This window comes from Heloderma suspectum, chromosome 14 (assembly GCF_057233095.1).
Source record: "Heloderma suspectum isolate Gila_16-S chromosome 14, 16-S_ref, whole genome shotgun sequence".
NCBI lineage: Eukaryota > Metazoa > Chordata > Lepidosauria > Squamata > Helodermatidae > Heloderma > Heloderma suspectum.
Genome location: NC_139471.1, coordinates 4,622,292 through 4,639,316, shown reverse-complemented (window position 1 = coordinate 4,639,316; position 17,025 = coordinate 4,622,292). Strand labels below are relative to the sequence as shown.

The 17,025-nt window shown below is 52.3% G+C and overlaps 1 protein-coding gene across 26 annotated transcripts in view; it reads right to left on the bottom strand.

The window, feature by feature from the left end:
- The window catches only part of FNBP1 (formin binding protein 1), a 165,574-nt gene that overhangs the window by 10,579 nt on the left and 137,970 nt on the right, over positions 1-17,025 (bottom strand). For 12 of the 26 annotated variants that reach the window (XM_084820949.1, XM_084820973.1, XM_084820957.1 and 9 more), the window contains 4 exons: positions 15,831-15,963; positions 12,518-12,639; positions 6,656-6,795; positions 881-5,823 (listed from right to left, as the gene is read on the bottom strand). In XM_084820949.1, the coding sequence (XP_084677075.1) occupies positions 5,645-5,823; positions 6,656-6,795; positions 12,518-12,639; positions 15,831-15,963 (574 nt within the window). In that variant the 3' untranslated portion in view covers positions 881-5,644. The other 14 variants (XM_084820950.1, XM_084820954.1, XM_084820959.1 and 11 more) reach the window with 8 other exon arrangements.

Below are 17,025 nucleotides of genomic sequence, written 5' to 3'. Positions count from 1 at the left end.
GATCATACAAAGCCAGCACCAGGGAGCGAGGAAATGCACAGTGCTGTGACATTGAGAAGCAGGGTCACTTCAATGGGAGGTTACAGACGGGGAGGTAGAACTGGACACGGGTCCACCATTTTTAGTAGCAGCCCTATGTGCGGTTGAAAGTGTCATGTCGCCTTTGCTCCAAGGAAACCGGCAGTTCACTACTGAGCAACCTTCCTCAATTGGTGCTGTCCAGATGTGATAGATTGCAACTCTCATATCGGGCATGCTGGCTGGGAATGATGGGAGTTGTGGTCCCAGCACATCTGGAGGGCACAAGGTTGGGGAAAAGGCCTCTATAGAGCAAGCTGCCGCCATCCTCACCCAAATCACAGAGCAATGAAACAAGGAAGTCCCAATTATAGACAAATTCATGGAGGAGACAGTTATGAACGGTTACACATCACGGTGGCTATTTGCTACCTCCCAGGCTGGAGAAAGCATGTCTCTGAATGCCAGTTCCTGGGCAACCATAGCAGGAGAGGGCTGTGGCACCTAAGTCCTGCTTGTGGGCTTCTCAGAGGCATCCAGGGGCTGGGAAGCCACAAAAACAACAATGCATTTCGCGGCACCTTACCCTGGCAGTTAACGGCACAGAGGGAAAGAAAAGGCAAGAAAACACATATTTTTACCCCTTGGTTTCTGTACCACAAGTTAACCGCTACAGTTAATTCCAAGGCAGCTGCAAAGCAGAAACTTTTACGCAGAAGCAACTGGTATTTCACTATGAGCAAAACTACTGGAGAGCGCCACCGATCTGATCTCTAGCAAAACGCAGCAGCATCCAGCAACTATGCCAAAGACAACTTAATTAGTTCCACGGCCGCTTAAAGAAAACCCCATGAGCTTGAGAAAATAAAACATTTTACTTTTATTACAGGGCAGGATAGCAGTACATCTAGTAGGAGAAATCCAGCAGAGTAAACAGAAAAACAGTTCTAGATTTAACAAACCTCAGCTTTGAATGTGGAATGTCCTATACCGTTGATTCTGAAGCAGGAAAAATGGGAAACATATAGAGAAACAGGAAAGAACCTCAGCACCGTAAACAGGGCTTCAGCTGTCTTGATCAATTCCATGAAAAGAAGGTCTCAGTTAAGCTCAGCCAGTGAGACAGCAGGACAAGTCCACATATATGAGAAAGGCAAAAGGCTCTCACCAAATACGATAAATGCACATTCAAGTCACGACTAAGTTTTCAGTTAAATTATATACAAACTATGGATAATCTATACAAACTATGGGTAATCTATACAACCGTTTTTTTAAAAAAAAAATCGCCATTGCATTGCTTATGAAGAACTTCTAAAAAATGTTTTGGCAAGCCTGAAAATGATCACATTTTTGATCCTAGACTTCAAAGTGCATTGGTGTTGTTTAAGAGCGGGAATGGGAGTTGTCAAGAAAAGTCTGCAAGCCCCAACACTGCTGAAGACGTCTCTGGGTCTCTTGGGGTGGGGTGGGGGGAGGATTTATGTACATTCTGGGGAGGGGAGTGGGGCAGGAACGGTGCCTAAGGAGACCACTTTCTATTGAGGAAAAATAACACCTGGCCCAGACAGGATACCAGGATATATTGGCAAAGACACGTTCCCAAACCTGCGCCCACCTTGTAATACTCGAGCAGAGGGCGTGAGGTTTTGCTAGGAGAATCAACTGCCAGGAGGGGATCTGCTTAAACCTTTTAACTGCATCCGTTCCCTCCAGGCTGCTGTTCCGTAGTCCCTAGGTTGGATCCAGGATCTGCCTTCTGCAAGAGGAAGGGCTCCGATTTTGGGGTATCCCCCCCTCACACCACAGTTCAGTCCACTGAGCGGGGTCTCCTGACTCTCTCTGTGGCCTTTTCAGTGGGCTGCCATGGGAAGGAGCAGGCGGGGAATTCCACTTCCAGCAGCGCACTCGATCCAGCATTGAACCTGGATCCAGCCCTCTGAGTCCAGCTGGAGGGGAAAAAATCCAGGTGGTGGAGCTCTGTGGATCGTGCACCTGAGCTGACCACCTTCTCCACTTCCTGTGGTCTCAGATGTGGAGGGGCTGTTTTATTTAAAGCCCACCGACCCTGCTTTGGCCTCCCCCCCCCCCCCGCCACACACATTACCACAAACAGCATGCCCTTTGCAGGAGGAAGCTAGGGCCGGGGACGCACAAGGAATTTCCCACCGCAGACCTTACCTGTTTCCAGACATTTTGGACTGGATCCAGTTTGACACTGGATCAAATGCACTGAAGGAAGCGGACTTCCCTGCCTTCCCACGGCAGCCCCTCCAGTCCCCTGAAAATGCTACACAGAGTGTCAGGGGCCCTCCTGAATGGGGTGAATTGTGTGTGGGGGGAATCCCCAAAATCGGTCAGAGGTACCATTTGCTAACAGAGTCCTACCTCTCGCAGAAGGCAGATCCTGGACGTAACCCTTTGGTTCCAGGAGTCCTGCGGCATGCAGCCACTGTAAGTTTACTAAAACACCCCCACACACACACACACCCCCGACAAAGAAGAGAGTATAAATACTTCCTATTAATCAATGAATAGCGATAAAGTCAATACTGGCTTTGTGTGGCCCTTGGGGGCAGGAGAGAAGCGAGGGCGGAGAGACTCCCCCAAGTGCAACGGCATCACGCGCCACCTTTAAACAGGGAGATCCGTGGGTGGTGGCGGCCGGGCAGCCCCTGTGGACACGTGGTGAAACCTGCCCAAACTACCGCTTGTGATGTGCCTTTGCACCTACAAATCGAGAACTGACGACATCGCTTCGAACAGCCTTACCCAACCTGGCACCCTCCGGATGCGTCAGACTGTAGCTCCCATATTCCCAGCCAGGTCGGGGAAAGCTGCCCTGAAATGTTGAAGGCAAGGCAAGCAGTGTGTGGACCCTGATGCTTCTCTTCTGCCCGCCTGCATGGCAGTGGGCTGGAAAAAGCCAGCCTCTTTGGAGGAACCGGATCTCCAACAACCCCCTCTTTCCTCGCTTTCTGACCACATCCTGCTGATTTAAAAATGGGAACACTGGGACGAAGCGACCCCTTCTCAGAAGGAAGGCACCTGCCCCTTTGTTTGGTCGATGGCTATTATGGGTTATTTGGGCAAGTGCCCAGGCGCCCATCTGAAAAACGGTATGGCACAGCAAAGATAAAGGCTGGTGGGAATGAGCGAGCAACCTGGAACATCTGGAGCGAGCCTGTTTGCAGGGAGCTATGGGGCAAGGCGTTCTCTGACCTAAGAGCTCACCCAGCCGGCTCACATTTCAGGGGATGCACGTGTGAGCCCCATGTGCTGAAAATCCCCTTGTCCCACCCACCTTTCTGAGGCTTCACCAGGCAATCACGCCTCTTTTCATAGTCACAGGGGCTAGAAACGTGCTTTTGATTTTGGAACACCGCAATCCGAGATTGCCAGGAAGCTCAGATTCTACACCCAGTGCCAATTCCTGCCTGTGGTCAGTGAGACCGGGACGGAGACCACTTTCGCCTTGCGCATCCGCTGCTGCTCCGCACACAACCAACAGGGATTGGGGGCAGCGCCCAGGGGGAATGGCCAGCTTCCTGTGCTCGCTGTCAGGGTGTCCAGGAGGGAAAGCCCCTCTCGCTTCCCCACGCCCTTTCCCAGCCATGGGTGGCACTGTCAAAGGAGAAGTCCAGGAATCTGCCATCCGGACCAGCCGTTTGCAGACTTCCTACTTCCAGGGAAGCGTTTCCACCTTCACAGGCCTGCTCAGGATCCACCTGGGCGTCTGTCATGGACCTCTCCCTCCCCAAATGCAGCAAGACATCCTGGGGCATATTCCAGGGAACAATGACAAGTCCCACGGGCCTCGCTGCTCCCTCACATCGACTCAGAAGGCAGCCTAGCACGCCTGATTCCCCTCCACTGCTGCGGACTGGAAGGGAAGATTTATGCTGGATCCACAGCACTGGCAGAAATGAACTCCTGCCCTGGGCGGCCCCTCCGGACCCCTGAAAATGCTGCTCAAGGGGGTGAGCCGCGTTGTGGCCCGGGGGGGGAGATCCCCCCAAATCAGGCGGGGGGCTCTTCCGTTCCTCTCGCAGAAGTCAGATCCTGAGCAAGCTCAGCTTGCTGGGCAAACTCGGGAGCCCATTCCATAGGGAGGCGGGGGGCTCTCCCACATGGGAGGCGTTCGAGACGAGGCTGGACAGCCGCCTGTCGGGGATGCTCTGACTGGGATTCCTGCCTTGAGCAGGGGGGTGGACTCGAGGGCCTTGTAGGCCCCTTCCAGCCCTACTCTTCTAGGATGCTATGAACTGCCAGTCAGCTTCCGAGAAACGCCAGGGAATCTCAGGAGGCCCTTCGGAAACACCGCCCCCCCCACCCCCGCTGCCCCGCAGCTGTAGATGAGCCCGGGAGGTTCCAGCCTGGCTGCTTTGGCCACACAGAGAAAGCGTGAAAGAGACGCCACTGTGGTTGTTGGTTTGGTTGTTGGTCTTTTCTGGGTTTCGGAAGTAGCTCTTGCAGCGGGGTGGAAAGCACCCATGCGAGACACGGCTGGCCTGCACGTTCGGGAGAAGCGCATCTGGCTGGGAGCCAGCGTGGCTCGGCTCCCTAAACCCATTATGCCAGCAATGTCACCCCAAAATTGTTCTACCTCTGCTAGCTGTGGAAGATGGAAGAGTGCAATGTATCCACCCACCTCTTCCTACAGTTAGCCTGGGAAGCTCCAGCATTCTGCTTCGGACATATTCCCATAGCTCACTGGCTTTTGAAGTTGTTCCCACACCTATGAGGGCTAGAAACATGCGACTGAAAAATAAACACTGAAACGTGGGGTCCTCAGGATGCTGAATTCTGCGCCAGAAACCAAACACTAGATGCTTGGATGGTGTGATCACGGATGCACTCAGGGCTCCACCAAAGCCCTGATCAGCAAACGGTTTCAGGTTGGACACAGACTGAGGCTGGGTCACCTACACTGACGGAAGTGAACTACCCCACCCCTCCTTCCCACGGCAGCCCCTCCAGCCCCCTGAAAATGCTACACAGAGAGTCAGGAGACCTTGCTGACTGGGGTGAGCTGTGGTGTGGGGGGAGAGGGGGGATCCCCCAAAATCAGGCAGAGGCCTTCCTCTCGAGGAAGCCAGACCCTGGCTCCAACCCGGTATGCGCCCCCTTTCACCAGCCAAGTTCAGAACCTGTAACTGGATGTTGACTATGGCTGAGATGGCTATGAAAAAAGACAAACATGAACACTTTCCTACCTACAGAAGACACAAGCGGAAATATTTGTTAAGGCTGCAATCCTAAATATGCTTGCTAGGAAGTCATCCCTGTTAGACCCAGCGGGACTTACTTCTGTATGACCAGCCTTGTATTCTACCCCTCAAGTGAGTCAAATCTCCCAGTTCTTTCTCCCTCTCTTTCCGCTCTTAGCTCGGCAAGGGAAGGTTTCGAGGGATTTTGTTTCCCGGCCCGCAAATATCCGCCGGAATTGTTTCCATCCCTCTCCAGACCGTCTCCTGGACGGAGCTTTCGCAGTGCTTAGGCAGTGCTTAGGACGCCCAAGCCCTGTCCGCTCAGCGGAGGGAGCAAGAAATGCACTTTCCGAGAAGCGTTTCCGCAGCAGGCTAAGCGTCCCTGCGGAAGCAAGAGCCCGACCTGGCACAGGGAATTAAATGTAAGTCATAGCACCTTTGGCATTCTTCTCCAAAAATACTTCGACGTAGGAGGTTGGGACGTAGCCTTCTTCATCCTCATTCCTCCGGATCCGGGTCCAGCCGTCACCTTTGTCTTCCTCTATGACGAACAAGGTTTCTCCTTCGGTGACGGAGATCGTCCCTTCATTCTGACCTGGGGGGCAGAGGACCTGACGGATCAGGGGCCGCGCTCCCCAAGGAACCCGTTTCCGCGGACGCGGCTGAGCTTCCAAACTGCCCAGTCACCCACGCTCCCGGGGCAGCGTCCAGGCTCTTAATCACATAAGAGACGAACAAGGAAACAGTGCACGAAAACAGCACGGAAGGCAAAGCAAGAGAAAACTGCAGGCGGGGGCCGAGGGAGCAGGGGGCCACTCAGTGAAGGCCAGGTGGCGCGGAATGCTTGGCAACGTGCGCCGTGAGTCGTTGCTGGGGTGTGTGTGCGTGGTCTTCTTCTACAGCTCGGCTGCAGAGCAAAAGGCACGTTTCCCTTGAGCCCAGGGGTGCTGAAACGTTTTCAGCAGGAGGAACCAGTTCTGTTTTGGAGAAGCTCTGGTAAGGGGAGGGGTTTAGTGCTGGGCGGAGCCAAAGGCAAGCAGGGCGGGGTTAAAACAACCAGCTACACGCCTATATCCGTGGCAGATTAAAGCTCTTCCTGCCAGTAAGAGGCATTTCAGCCTTGCGGAAAAAACTGCACAAAAACCAGGGAAGGGGCACGGCCATCTGGGGAAGACCAGAGGGCTGGATTCTGGCCCCCTGCTCTAGCCATCGAAATAACAGCTCTGTGTCTGCATGGGTGTGCGGGATCTGGGTCAGAACTACGGCGGAGGGGCAAAGCATTAAATTCCCTCTCTCCCCCGGCCGCAATCCCAACCTGGGTCATCCCGCCATGGCTGCAGCTCAGGAAAGCAAAGGCCAAGCAAGCCGGGGCCAATCCTGTCCCGAGCGTCCCGTTGAGTCCGACCCCGACCCGGTTTCGTCCGCACCTTCAAAAGTGTATAGCGCTTTGCAGGTTCCGATGGTGGGCAGCGGCTCTTCGTCGTCGAACTCGTCGTCGAACTCCGTCGCGGGCACCTTCACCTCACTCTCCTGGCTCGGTTCCTCTGTGTAACTGCCATCCGGACTGCTCAAGACAGGAAAAAACACGGCAACTAAAGCGACAGGCCTGGTGGGCCCAGCGGGGACCCCGGAAGAGAGCCTGGCCCATATTTATTTATTTGCAACAGAAATAAACGTTTCTATTTCTTTATAAATATATAATTTATTCTTTAATACATGTTAAATGTATTACTTTTAAAGTTTTTATTCTAAACAGATTCCAGAGCAGTGAACAATAAAAGATCAAAAGAATAAAACACCATTAAAATTGTTTTAAAAAACAAAAGACCAGTAAAAACCGTTGCTTCCTGAAATAATGTTTCCAGGAGATGCCAAAAACAGCAGAGCGCTGGTGCCTGCCTGACCTCCAGGGGCAGGGTGTTCCAGAGGAAGGGGGCCACCACAGTGAAGGCTCTTCTCTGGGTGGACTCCAGTAGGGCCATAGGTCTGTGTGGAACCACTTCAGTGGCTGGGCAGGTTGGTAAGGGAGAAAGCGCTCTCAGGTATCCTGGTCCTAAGCTGTTTAGGGCTTTGTACACCAGCACTAAAACCTTAAACCTGGCCCGGTGGCAAATGGGCAGCCAGTGCAGTTCCCTCCGCAAAGGAGTTGCATGCTGAAAGGGGAAGCTCCCGACAACAGCCCAGCTGCTGCATTCTGCACTTGCTCCAGCTTCCAGAGCAGCCTCAAGGGCAGCCCCACGCAGAGGGCATTGCAGTAATCCAGTCCTGAGATTACTAGTGCCTGTGCCACTGTGGGCAAGCTGTGGGTTGGGCCCCAGGGCATAGACTGAAGACACATGAGGCAGGCACCTTGCTGAAGCTAAGCTGGTCTGAGTCTGTTCAGTGCTTGGAGGGGAGACCACCTGGGAACGACATGTAGCCACCTTGAGTTCCATGATGGAAGAAAGGTGGGATAAGGGATATACATTAATAAATACATACATAAATAAATAAAATCTGGGATCTGCCCTCCACAAGAGGAAAGGACCTTCTGCGAGAGGAAGCACTCCACTTGTGAAAGGCCTCTCCGTCCAATTTTGGGGGAACCCCCCTCCCCACGCACACCCCACAGCTCACCCCATTCAGCAGGGGTCTCTTGACTCTCTGTGAAGCCTTTTGAGGGGATGGAGGGGCTGCCATGGGAAAGAGGGGGTGGGGAAGTCCAACCCTGTGCCTCCCTCGCCAGACACTTCTGCGGGGTTGACTCCACTCACAACGCTGTAATGCTTAGATTGGCTTGCCACACGGCTCCTCTGGAAGGGATCATGAGGAGAGTTTGTCCACCAGCCACAGGCAGCTGCAGGAAAAGTTTCCAGCCAGTGCAGTCACTCTCTGCGCCGTCAGGAGGAGACTTCACGGTAAGTTGCAATACTGAGGGTTGCCGAGAGATTTTGTGAGGGGTAAGGGTAGAGGCAGATTGGTTCATAGTAAGGGTGGATTTACGGCCAGACCACACGTTCCCTTCAATCTGGGGTTCCCAACCTTTTTGGGTCAATGGACACATTTGGAATTTTGAGGGTATGTTGTGGGCACCCTCACAAAATAGCTGCCATGGGGTGGGTGTTTGCCCATTCATAAAAATGGCTGCCATTTTTGGGAGAACACTCATTTCCCAGAAGGCAAACCGGTGAGGCTAAAAGAAAAGTCACTTGCCCAAGAACCTAAATCCAAGGCAGAGCTGGGGACTGAGCTCCAAAACACAAGACCACTGTTTTGAACCCAAATAAAAATGGTGCCGTAAGGTGGCACCTTGCTTTGCAGCAGGCCGGCCTCCCAGGTAAGAACAATTAACTAAACAAATCTTAAGAAATAAAAATGAGGAGGGGCAGGCAGCCTGGGGGTCCAACGGAGGTGTTTGTGGGCAGATCAGAATCATAGAATCATAGAATAGTAGGGTTGGAAGGTGCCTACAAGGCCATTGAGTCCAACCCCCTGCTCAGTTCAGGAATCCAAGTCAGAGCATCCCTGACAAATGGCTGTCCAGCCTCGTCTCGAATGCCTCCAGTGTGGGGGAGCCCACCGCCTCCCCAGGTAATGGGTTCCATTGTCATATTGCTCTACCAGTCAGGAAGTTTCTCCTGATGTTCAGCCGGAATCTGGCTTCCTGGAACTTGAGCCCATGATTCCGTGTCCTGCACTCTGGGATGATCGAGAAGAGATCCTGGCCTTCCTCTCTGGGACAACCTTTCAAGTACTTGAAGAGCGCTATCCTGTCTCCCCTCAGTCTTCCCTTCTCATGGCTAAACAGGCCCAATTCTTTCAGTCGCTCTTCATAGGGCTTTGTTTCCATTCCCCTTATCATCTTTGATGCCCTCCTCTGAACCCTCTCCAGCTTGTCTGCATCCTTCTTAAAATTTGGTGCCCAGAACTGGACACAGTACTCCAGATGAAGCCTAACCAGTGCTGAGTAGAGGGGAACTAGTACTTCCCGGGATTTGGAAGCTATGCTTCTATGAATGCAGCCCAAAATAGCATTTGCCTTTTTTGCAGCCACATCACATTGTTGGCTCATATTCAGCTTGTGATCGACAACAATTCCAAGATCCTTCTCGCTTGCAGTGTTATTGAGCCACGTATCCCCCATCTTGTAACTGTGCATTTGGTTTCTTTTTCCTAGGTGCAGAACTTGGCATTGATCCCTATTAAATGTCATTCTGTTGTTTTCTGCCCAGCGCTCGAGTCTATCAAGATCCCTTTGAATTTTGTTTCTGTCTTCCAAGGTATTAGCTATCCCGCCCAATTTTGTGTCACCTGCAAATGTGATCAGCATTCCCTGCACCTCCTCCTCCAAGTCATTAATAACAGTGTTGAAGAGCACTGGGCCCAGGACTGAGCCCTGCGGTACCCCACTCGTTACTTCTCCCCAGTTTGAGAAGATCCTATTGATCAGCACTCTTTGTCCTATTGGTGTTATGGAGAAGCCATAAGACCCCAGCCTTAAAAGCTCCAGCCTTAAATGCATGATTGTATTTTATGCATCTGCTTTGGTTTTCTAAAACTAATAATCACAGATGGTCCAAATCAGGATCTGTACTGCAGCACATTGGTGGAGGGGGTTAACTCTTTTCTCACATGCCACAGTCCAAACCAAAATCACCCCCCCAACACCCCGCCCCTGCATAATTGGGGCCAGGGCTTAGGAAGAAAAGGCATGCCAGATTTCAGATCCTCTCCATGACAGTACCTGCTATTTTTAAAAAAGCACACAGATATATTCAATGTGTTCACACACTGAATGCAACGAGTAGCTTGGCCCTTAGAAGTGAGGACTAGAACCTTGACAGCGACTCAGACTGTAACAGAGAGTCAGACGAAGGGCTTACAGATCTCGGAAGCACAGCCCTAGCAAGGTGACAGAAGCATCCCAGGCTTGGACTGGAGATGGGAGATTACAGCTCAACAGTTTGCAAAATAAGACGCCAGCCTGCACCCAAGCTGAACGGTTCAAATCACTGCCTGCACGAGATGGCTCTGCGTCCAAGGATCACCGGGGATCCGTGTCGTTGTTCTCCAGGGGGCTTTTCCCTCTGTTGCTTCCCCATTCAGAGCCAGCAGGGGGAGCTGCAAAGTGAAAAGCCGCCCTAGCCAAAGAGACGGCATGTGAGCCCAACGCCGTCCTAGCCAGGAGGCACGGCTGCTTCGGAAAGGGGGCGCACACAGAACTTGCCCGTGGTGCACCCCCGTGGCTGGGGAGTGCTCCTCTGTTAATTGGCGGAAAGGGTGGAAGAGGTGCCGTTGGGATTTCGGCTGTTTTGTAGCAAGAGCTTGGCTCAGACACCGGAGGGGAGAGCACGCTTCCTTACGATTTAGGCGGCCACCCCTCCACACCCTAAAATCAAAGCACTTTCTCTTCGCCCCCCTGCCAGGCTCTACACAGCTATTTTCATGTCCTTAAATCAGGGGTTCCAAACCAAAGAGCCAGGGGGCCACACCCCTTTCCCTGGCTGCGCCCCCTTTCCCCGGAGCACTGATCATTTTGTGGTTTCCCGACTTTTGTGAAGTTTTCCCCATTCTAAAAGGCTGAAATGTCTCTCTGAAGGCTTACTTCCTGGCAGAAAGAGCTTTCAGTTTAAAAATGCGGGTAGTTTTGATATTTCAGGCTTGCCACATTTGCCTGCAGCCCCACCCACATTTACCCTGAAATGCGGCCCCCAAGAGCCTCTCTGGAGTGGAATTCTGCCCTCGGGCTGAAAGAGGTTCAACACTCCTGGCTTAGGAAGATCAGCGGTATAATGAATGAGACCATTGCACCAACCAGCCCAGTATTGCCTACTGTGGCTGGAAACCGCTCTCTAGAGTTTCAGGCAGACTCTCTTTCCCAGCCCTGGTGAGATCATTTTAAACCTAGGATGCACAACCTCTGGCCTACAGGCCTCATCTGGCCCATGGAGGTTCAGCATCTGAACTGCAGAGTCCTCCTGCCTCAAGAAATCCCTGCTGTTATCTCCAACCTCAGATCGGAGATAACAGTGGGGACGTGGGCAGCCGATTCTCCCTTCGCTCGCCTCTCACCAGTGAGCTCGGCCAGCCAGTTGGGATGAGAAGTGGTGCATGGACGCAGGGTACTTCACTGAGTCTTCCTTTGCACACCTCTTCCCAGCACCACCCGAGCCACTTTCTCCGTGCTGAGACAGGCATGGAACTCTGTCCATCTCTCAGCAGACCGAAAGGCAAAATGGATGGGTGGGGATGACATCAGTGGGTGTGCCCACAGCCACTGACATCACCTGGCCCGCAGAGGGCCTTGTGGCGGCAATGTGGCCTCCACCCTATTTTTGTTCTGTGCCTGTTTTAAACTAAAGATGGAAGGAATGGAACCTGGAGCCTTTTGCAGGCCGAGCAAGCGGTCTGCCGTTGAGCTACGGCTTTTCCCCGGAAGCGAGGCACACGCCAAGTTATACTCGAGTCGGACCAGTGTTGTCTTCTCTGGCTGTGGATGGCTCTCCGGGGTTTCAGGCTGTATGCCAGCCCTGCTCGCCGAGATCCTTTTATTTGGAGATGCCAGGAAGGTAGCCATCGCTACCAGGCAGACCGTGGATGACTTGAGTTTCGAGGGAGAGAGGTGTTGTTGTGTTTTGTTTGGGGGCTTGTCAGCAAGAGAGGGGGAAGCTGCAGGGAGCTCGCTTCACCCCTCCCTGCGAGAAGGAACACACAGCTCCAACAGACTGTTCCCTGGGATGGCAGACTTTGACCTCATCCATCAGCCAGAGAACCAAAGGGCCACTGGGAAGCTGCACCCCCTGCCTGCCAGGAAGGACATCACAGCAAGGGGGAGACCAAGCTGGCCCCATACATCGGCCAGAGGAGGAACAGCTGTAGGGGGCTTGTTTCGCCCTTCCCTGCCGGAAAGAACACCTGCAAGAAACTAGAAGCTAAGAACCGGTGCCTGTGGTTTGCTTCTCTCCTCCTCCCTCTCAATCCCTTTTCCTTTTGTGTTGTGTCTGTCTGTCTGTCTGTCTGTCTGTCTGTCTTTATTTATTTATTTATTTCATTTCTATACCGCCCAATAGCCGAAGCTCTCTTTTAGATTGTAAGCTTGTGGGCAGGGACTCTCTTACTATTAATCTTTCTAAGCTCTGGAAGTCCTTTTTTGGCTGAAGCGTAGCAAAAGAGTGCTGTAAATAACAAACTCCAAGAGGTGTTGAAGTCCTGCTGTAATTTTTACACCTTGTGGCCGCATGGCTGAGACACCCAGGCATCTTTGCAACAGAGAGGCTGCTGAAATGGACAGCGCTACTGAGATACTGTACCTCTCGCGATCCTGGGCACAGTTATTGACGGTCAAGGTGTTCTGAGGGTCGTACATCCCGCTCTGACGCCGCGTCGTCTCGGTCCGTGCAGGCAACCGGCCTTCCACCTCGGCGAGCCAGCCCTGTGGGGGAAAAGGAGCAAAACTGAGGCACCCCCTCACTTGCAAAGTGTTAGGGCCAGGATTCCCACCTGAACCTGACCACCGATCAAAGTTTCCCCCGGCAACTCCCCCCTCGTTCTCACAGGTGAGGTGGGTGGCAACAAGGAACCAGGACTTTTCAGCGGTGGCCCCAAAGCTGTTGAACTCCTTCCTCAAACATCCATCACCTGGTCCATCCTATCTTTGAGGTGCCAAGTGAAATTCTCTTGTGCCTGGAATCGTTAAGGCTTAATAGCTTTTAATGATGCTGGATTCTCAGTTATCAGGCTTTTAATTTGCTGTTGAGCTTTGGTATTAACGGCAGCTTTGGCTGGTTTTATTTTTTATTTTTTAATCTGCTTTACTGGTGCTTCCTTGTTGGCTGCATTATGATCTTTTATTGTACCTTTTTTGCCTTCATAGTTTTGCTGTCATATAAACACAGAGATGATGGAGGAATCTGTTTGCGGGGTAGAGCTCGGCCGGTTTTCGCCAGCTCAGCTCCCTGGATTCCACCTTGCTCATCCATGAGCTAGCCCGACTGTCGCATGATGAGTCGGGCCAGCTCATGGTGTGTGTGTGGGGGGATTTGGCACAAATTGCAACTGTGCAAAATTGCAGCTGTCAATATTTACGGAAATCACAATGTGCACAAAATTGCGGCTATAAACAGTGCAATTCGTGCAAAATTGCAGGCGTTTATGCCTGTCTAAACCATTTACACCTGCAATTTTTTGCAAATTACACTATTTATGGCCGTGATTTTGCGCAAATCGCGACTTGCAATTTTTTTTTTTTAAGTTGGCAACGTTCCTGAGTTTTGGGAACTGACCCACCACTCAGCTCACAAATGCAAGCTGAGCCAGGTCTATCATGGGAATCTGTCAGGACCCTAAAGGGCTGGATTTCCCTGCGATGGAAAACCCTATATTAGCATAGCCACCAAATAGCATCCCTTTCCCTTCCTCCCACCCCCCAACACAGAAATTAGTACCTATTTTTGTGTGCATTTCTCAAATGTATGCATATGTATTCATTTATTTCAAGTATTTTTATCCCACTCCCCAGGCAAAAGGCTCCCAAAGCAATCAGTAAAAGAAGACTGGGGTACAGCTGTTGAATGGGGTACAGCTACCCTTGAAAGACCAGGTCCGCAGCCTGGGGGTCATTTTGGACTCCCAGCTGTCCATGGAGGCTCAGGTGTCAGCTGTGAGCCGGACAGCGCTGTATCAACTCCATCTGATACGGCGGCTGCGCCCCTACCTTCCCGACCATCTGCTCCCATCGGTAGTACATGCCCTGGTCTCCTCTCGTTTAGACTACTGTAATGCGCTCTACGTGGGGTTACCCTTGAAGACGGTTCGGAAACTGCAGCTGGTACAGAATGCGGCGGCTCGCCTGATTAAAGGCAGCCGCCGGCGAGATCACATCACTCCAGTGCTGAAGGAGTTGCACTGGTTACCAGTTGTTTTCCGGGCCAAATTCAAGGTGTTGGTTTTGACCTTTAAAACCCTATATGGTTCCGGCCCAGCCTATCTTAAGGAGCGCCTCCAGCAACACCAGACAGGCCGCTTAACAAGATCAGCCTCGGATGGCCTTCTCTCTGTCCCATCAGCCAGGACAGCTAGACTGGTGGGGACGAGGGAGAGGGCCTTCTCTGTGGTGGCCCCCACTCTGTGGAACTCCCTCCCTAGGGAACTCCGTCATGCCCCCTCTTTAATGAGCTTCCGTCGTGCATTAAAAACGTGGTTGTTCAGGCAGGCATTTGGGGTGGGTTAGGGTATTTTTTTAAAAAAAATTTATGGTAAAATTTTACTGTTTTAAATTGTTTATGGTGGGTTGTACATCGCCCAGAGTGGCTGGGTGACCAGTCAGATGGGCGATTAATAAATTTAATAAATAAATAAATAAATAAATAAAAGACAGTCCTGCCCATGGGCTTACAATCTAAAACGACAAGACATGCAAGGAAAAAGGGATTTGAAGGGAAGAGGAGGAAAAATAATTACTGCAGCAGGGCTGGTGGGATGGCCCTCCTTCTACCACTCATTTCCCACAGCGCAGCTGAAATGGCTGATGGTGGTGACAACTGAGGGAAGAGGAGCCTTCATAGAATCATAGAATAGTAGGGGTGGAAACAAACAGATTATTCCATCATCTCTATGTTTATATGACAGCAAAACTATGAGGGCAAAAAAGGTACAATAAAAGATCATAATGCAGCCCTGCCCTCCCTCTCATCCTTTTCGTTCAGATTTTTTTTTCAAATATGTGCATGTTAACAGATGCTTTTTTTTTTGAGGTTGCTCCATGGAACACATCCCAAGCTCAGAAATGTACGGATTGCCAACTGCAAATTGCATCTGGGTTCGCATACAGACCTGCAGGTATGGAGTGGGTATATCTGTAAATAAACCACCCTTAAACGGAGGTAATTTCTCAACCATCCCCTATGACCTCATCACACTGGATTTTTGGTCTGTGTTGACTTCCCCCTACAGATGTTTGACTTCTGATTTTTGGTGTGTGTTGATTTGATTTTTGGTGTGTGTTTGTTTTGTGGTGTGTGTTTGTTTTTGATTTTTGGTGTATGTTGACTTCCACCTACAGGAGAAGACAGGGCACTGCAGAGGAAGCTCAGTGACATTACACGTGAGCAGCTCATCAATCTGATGGGGTGGGAGCAGGACTGGCGTCAAGGGTCGGCACAGTTGGGCACCTGCCAAGGGCTCACACCTCAGCAAGGGCCCACTGACAAGAGTTGCTCCTCCTCTCCACTGTTGCAACCTGCTTGTTCACCTGCCTCTCGCTCTGGCCCGGCACTGGTGCTGGTGAGAGTGGGGAGATGCCATGGCCTGCTTGCCCCCTGGCTCTCTGCCTGCTAAGCAAGCAAGTGGGGGCCATGATAAGAAAGAGGAGGAGGAGCAAGAGCAGCTGGGGACCATGGTGGTGAGGAGGTGGACTCACTGAGGAAGGGGCCCATGGAGGTGTGAGAGGCAGGTGAAGAAGCAGGTGCGGGGGGGGAGAGGAGGAGCAACTCTAGGGGGCTCTTCTCAGTGGGCCCCCACTGGAGTGTGGCCCCTTGGCACGTGCCCGACCATGCCAACCGCTGACGCCAGCTCTGCTCCTCAGGGGTCATCAGCCTTGTGCCCAACACATGAAACGATCTTTACCTCAAATTTCTGTGCCTCCAGCCGCAGCTTCGACAGGTTCTGCCCGAGCTCAGCCAGCTTGTGATCCACACTGGCTGCATCGCCCATCTGCGGGTTCTTGATGTAGACGTCTTTCATTCTCGTTAAGGCATCTCTGCAAGAAACGCGGGAAGCGTGTCAACAGCTGGAGAGGGAGGCTGTGGCTATGTGTCCCCCCCCACACACACACACCTCTCAAAGGACATGTGCTGGCATTTCTTCCTTCCTTTCCAATGTTTTTATCCCACCCTCCCTTCAAGGGGCCTCCCCGTTGCTTTTTATCCTCACAGCAACCCTGTGAGGTAGGTGAAGCTGAACTATAGCAGCCGGCCTGGCTTCATGGTTGGGTGTGGGGACATTCTGCCTACAACACCTCACTGCCACCCAGTTCCTTGGTCCCAGGCCCCTTGGTTAAAAGGACCCCGGGTCCGATGCAAGCCGGAAGGGAGAGGGGCGTTTCTCGGCGGGGCTGCCTTGCACACAGAAGGTCCCAGCTTCAAACCCAGGCATCTCCATTTCAAACAAGATTGGGCAGCAGGAAAGTCCCCAGGGAGCCTCTGGCGGTCAGAGGAGACTGTCATTGGCTAGGCAGACACAGTGCACCACTGTCTTGGGCCAGAGCCAATGCACAGAACCTGACCCATGTACCTGTGCCCACAGCATCAGAGGACATGCGACGGAGCAGGCCTGCACAGCTCAGCTGACAAGCCTCCTGTGCAGTGCTGTGGTTGCTCAATTTGGAAGCGCGGGCACTCGGCATGAGACACCGTCACAGCTGTGCCCCCCCCTGCCCCCGAGAGTCCAAAACTGCAGGCAGCGCTGGTGATCCAGATCAACAAACCCATTCTAGCAGTTTCCTCTCCACCAGGAGCAGCTGTTTGGGAAAGGGAAGGGGTCTGCATTGCCCATTCAAGACCAAGCTGCCCCAAAATGCTTTGCATTTTGCAAAATATTGTTGCAACATTATTTTGCAGCATCAGCAAAATATTGTTGATGGCATAATTCATTCCCCTTGAGCTACTGTGCGGGCTGCAGCTCAGCTCAGAGGGAACAGGGAATTCCGGGGCGGGGGGGGGGGGCAGAGGACCTCAGCATCCCTGCTAACAAAAAAGCCCTGGCACTGCGTCCCTGCGAGCCCAGACTCCACGACACCACGGTTCCTCTCCTTTTACAACCC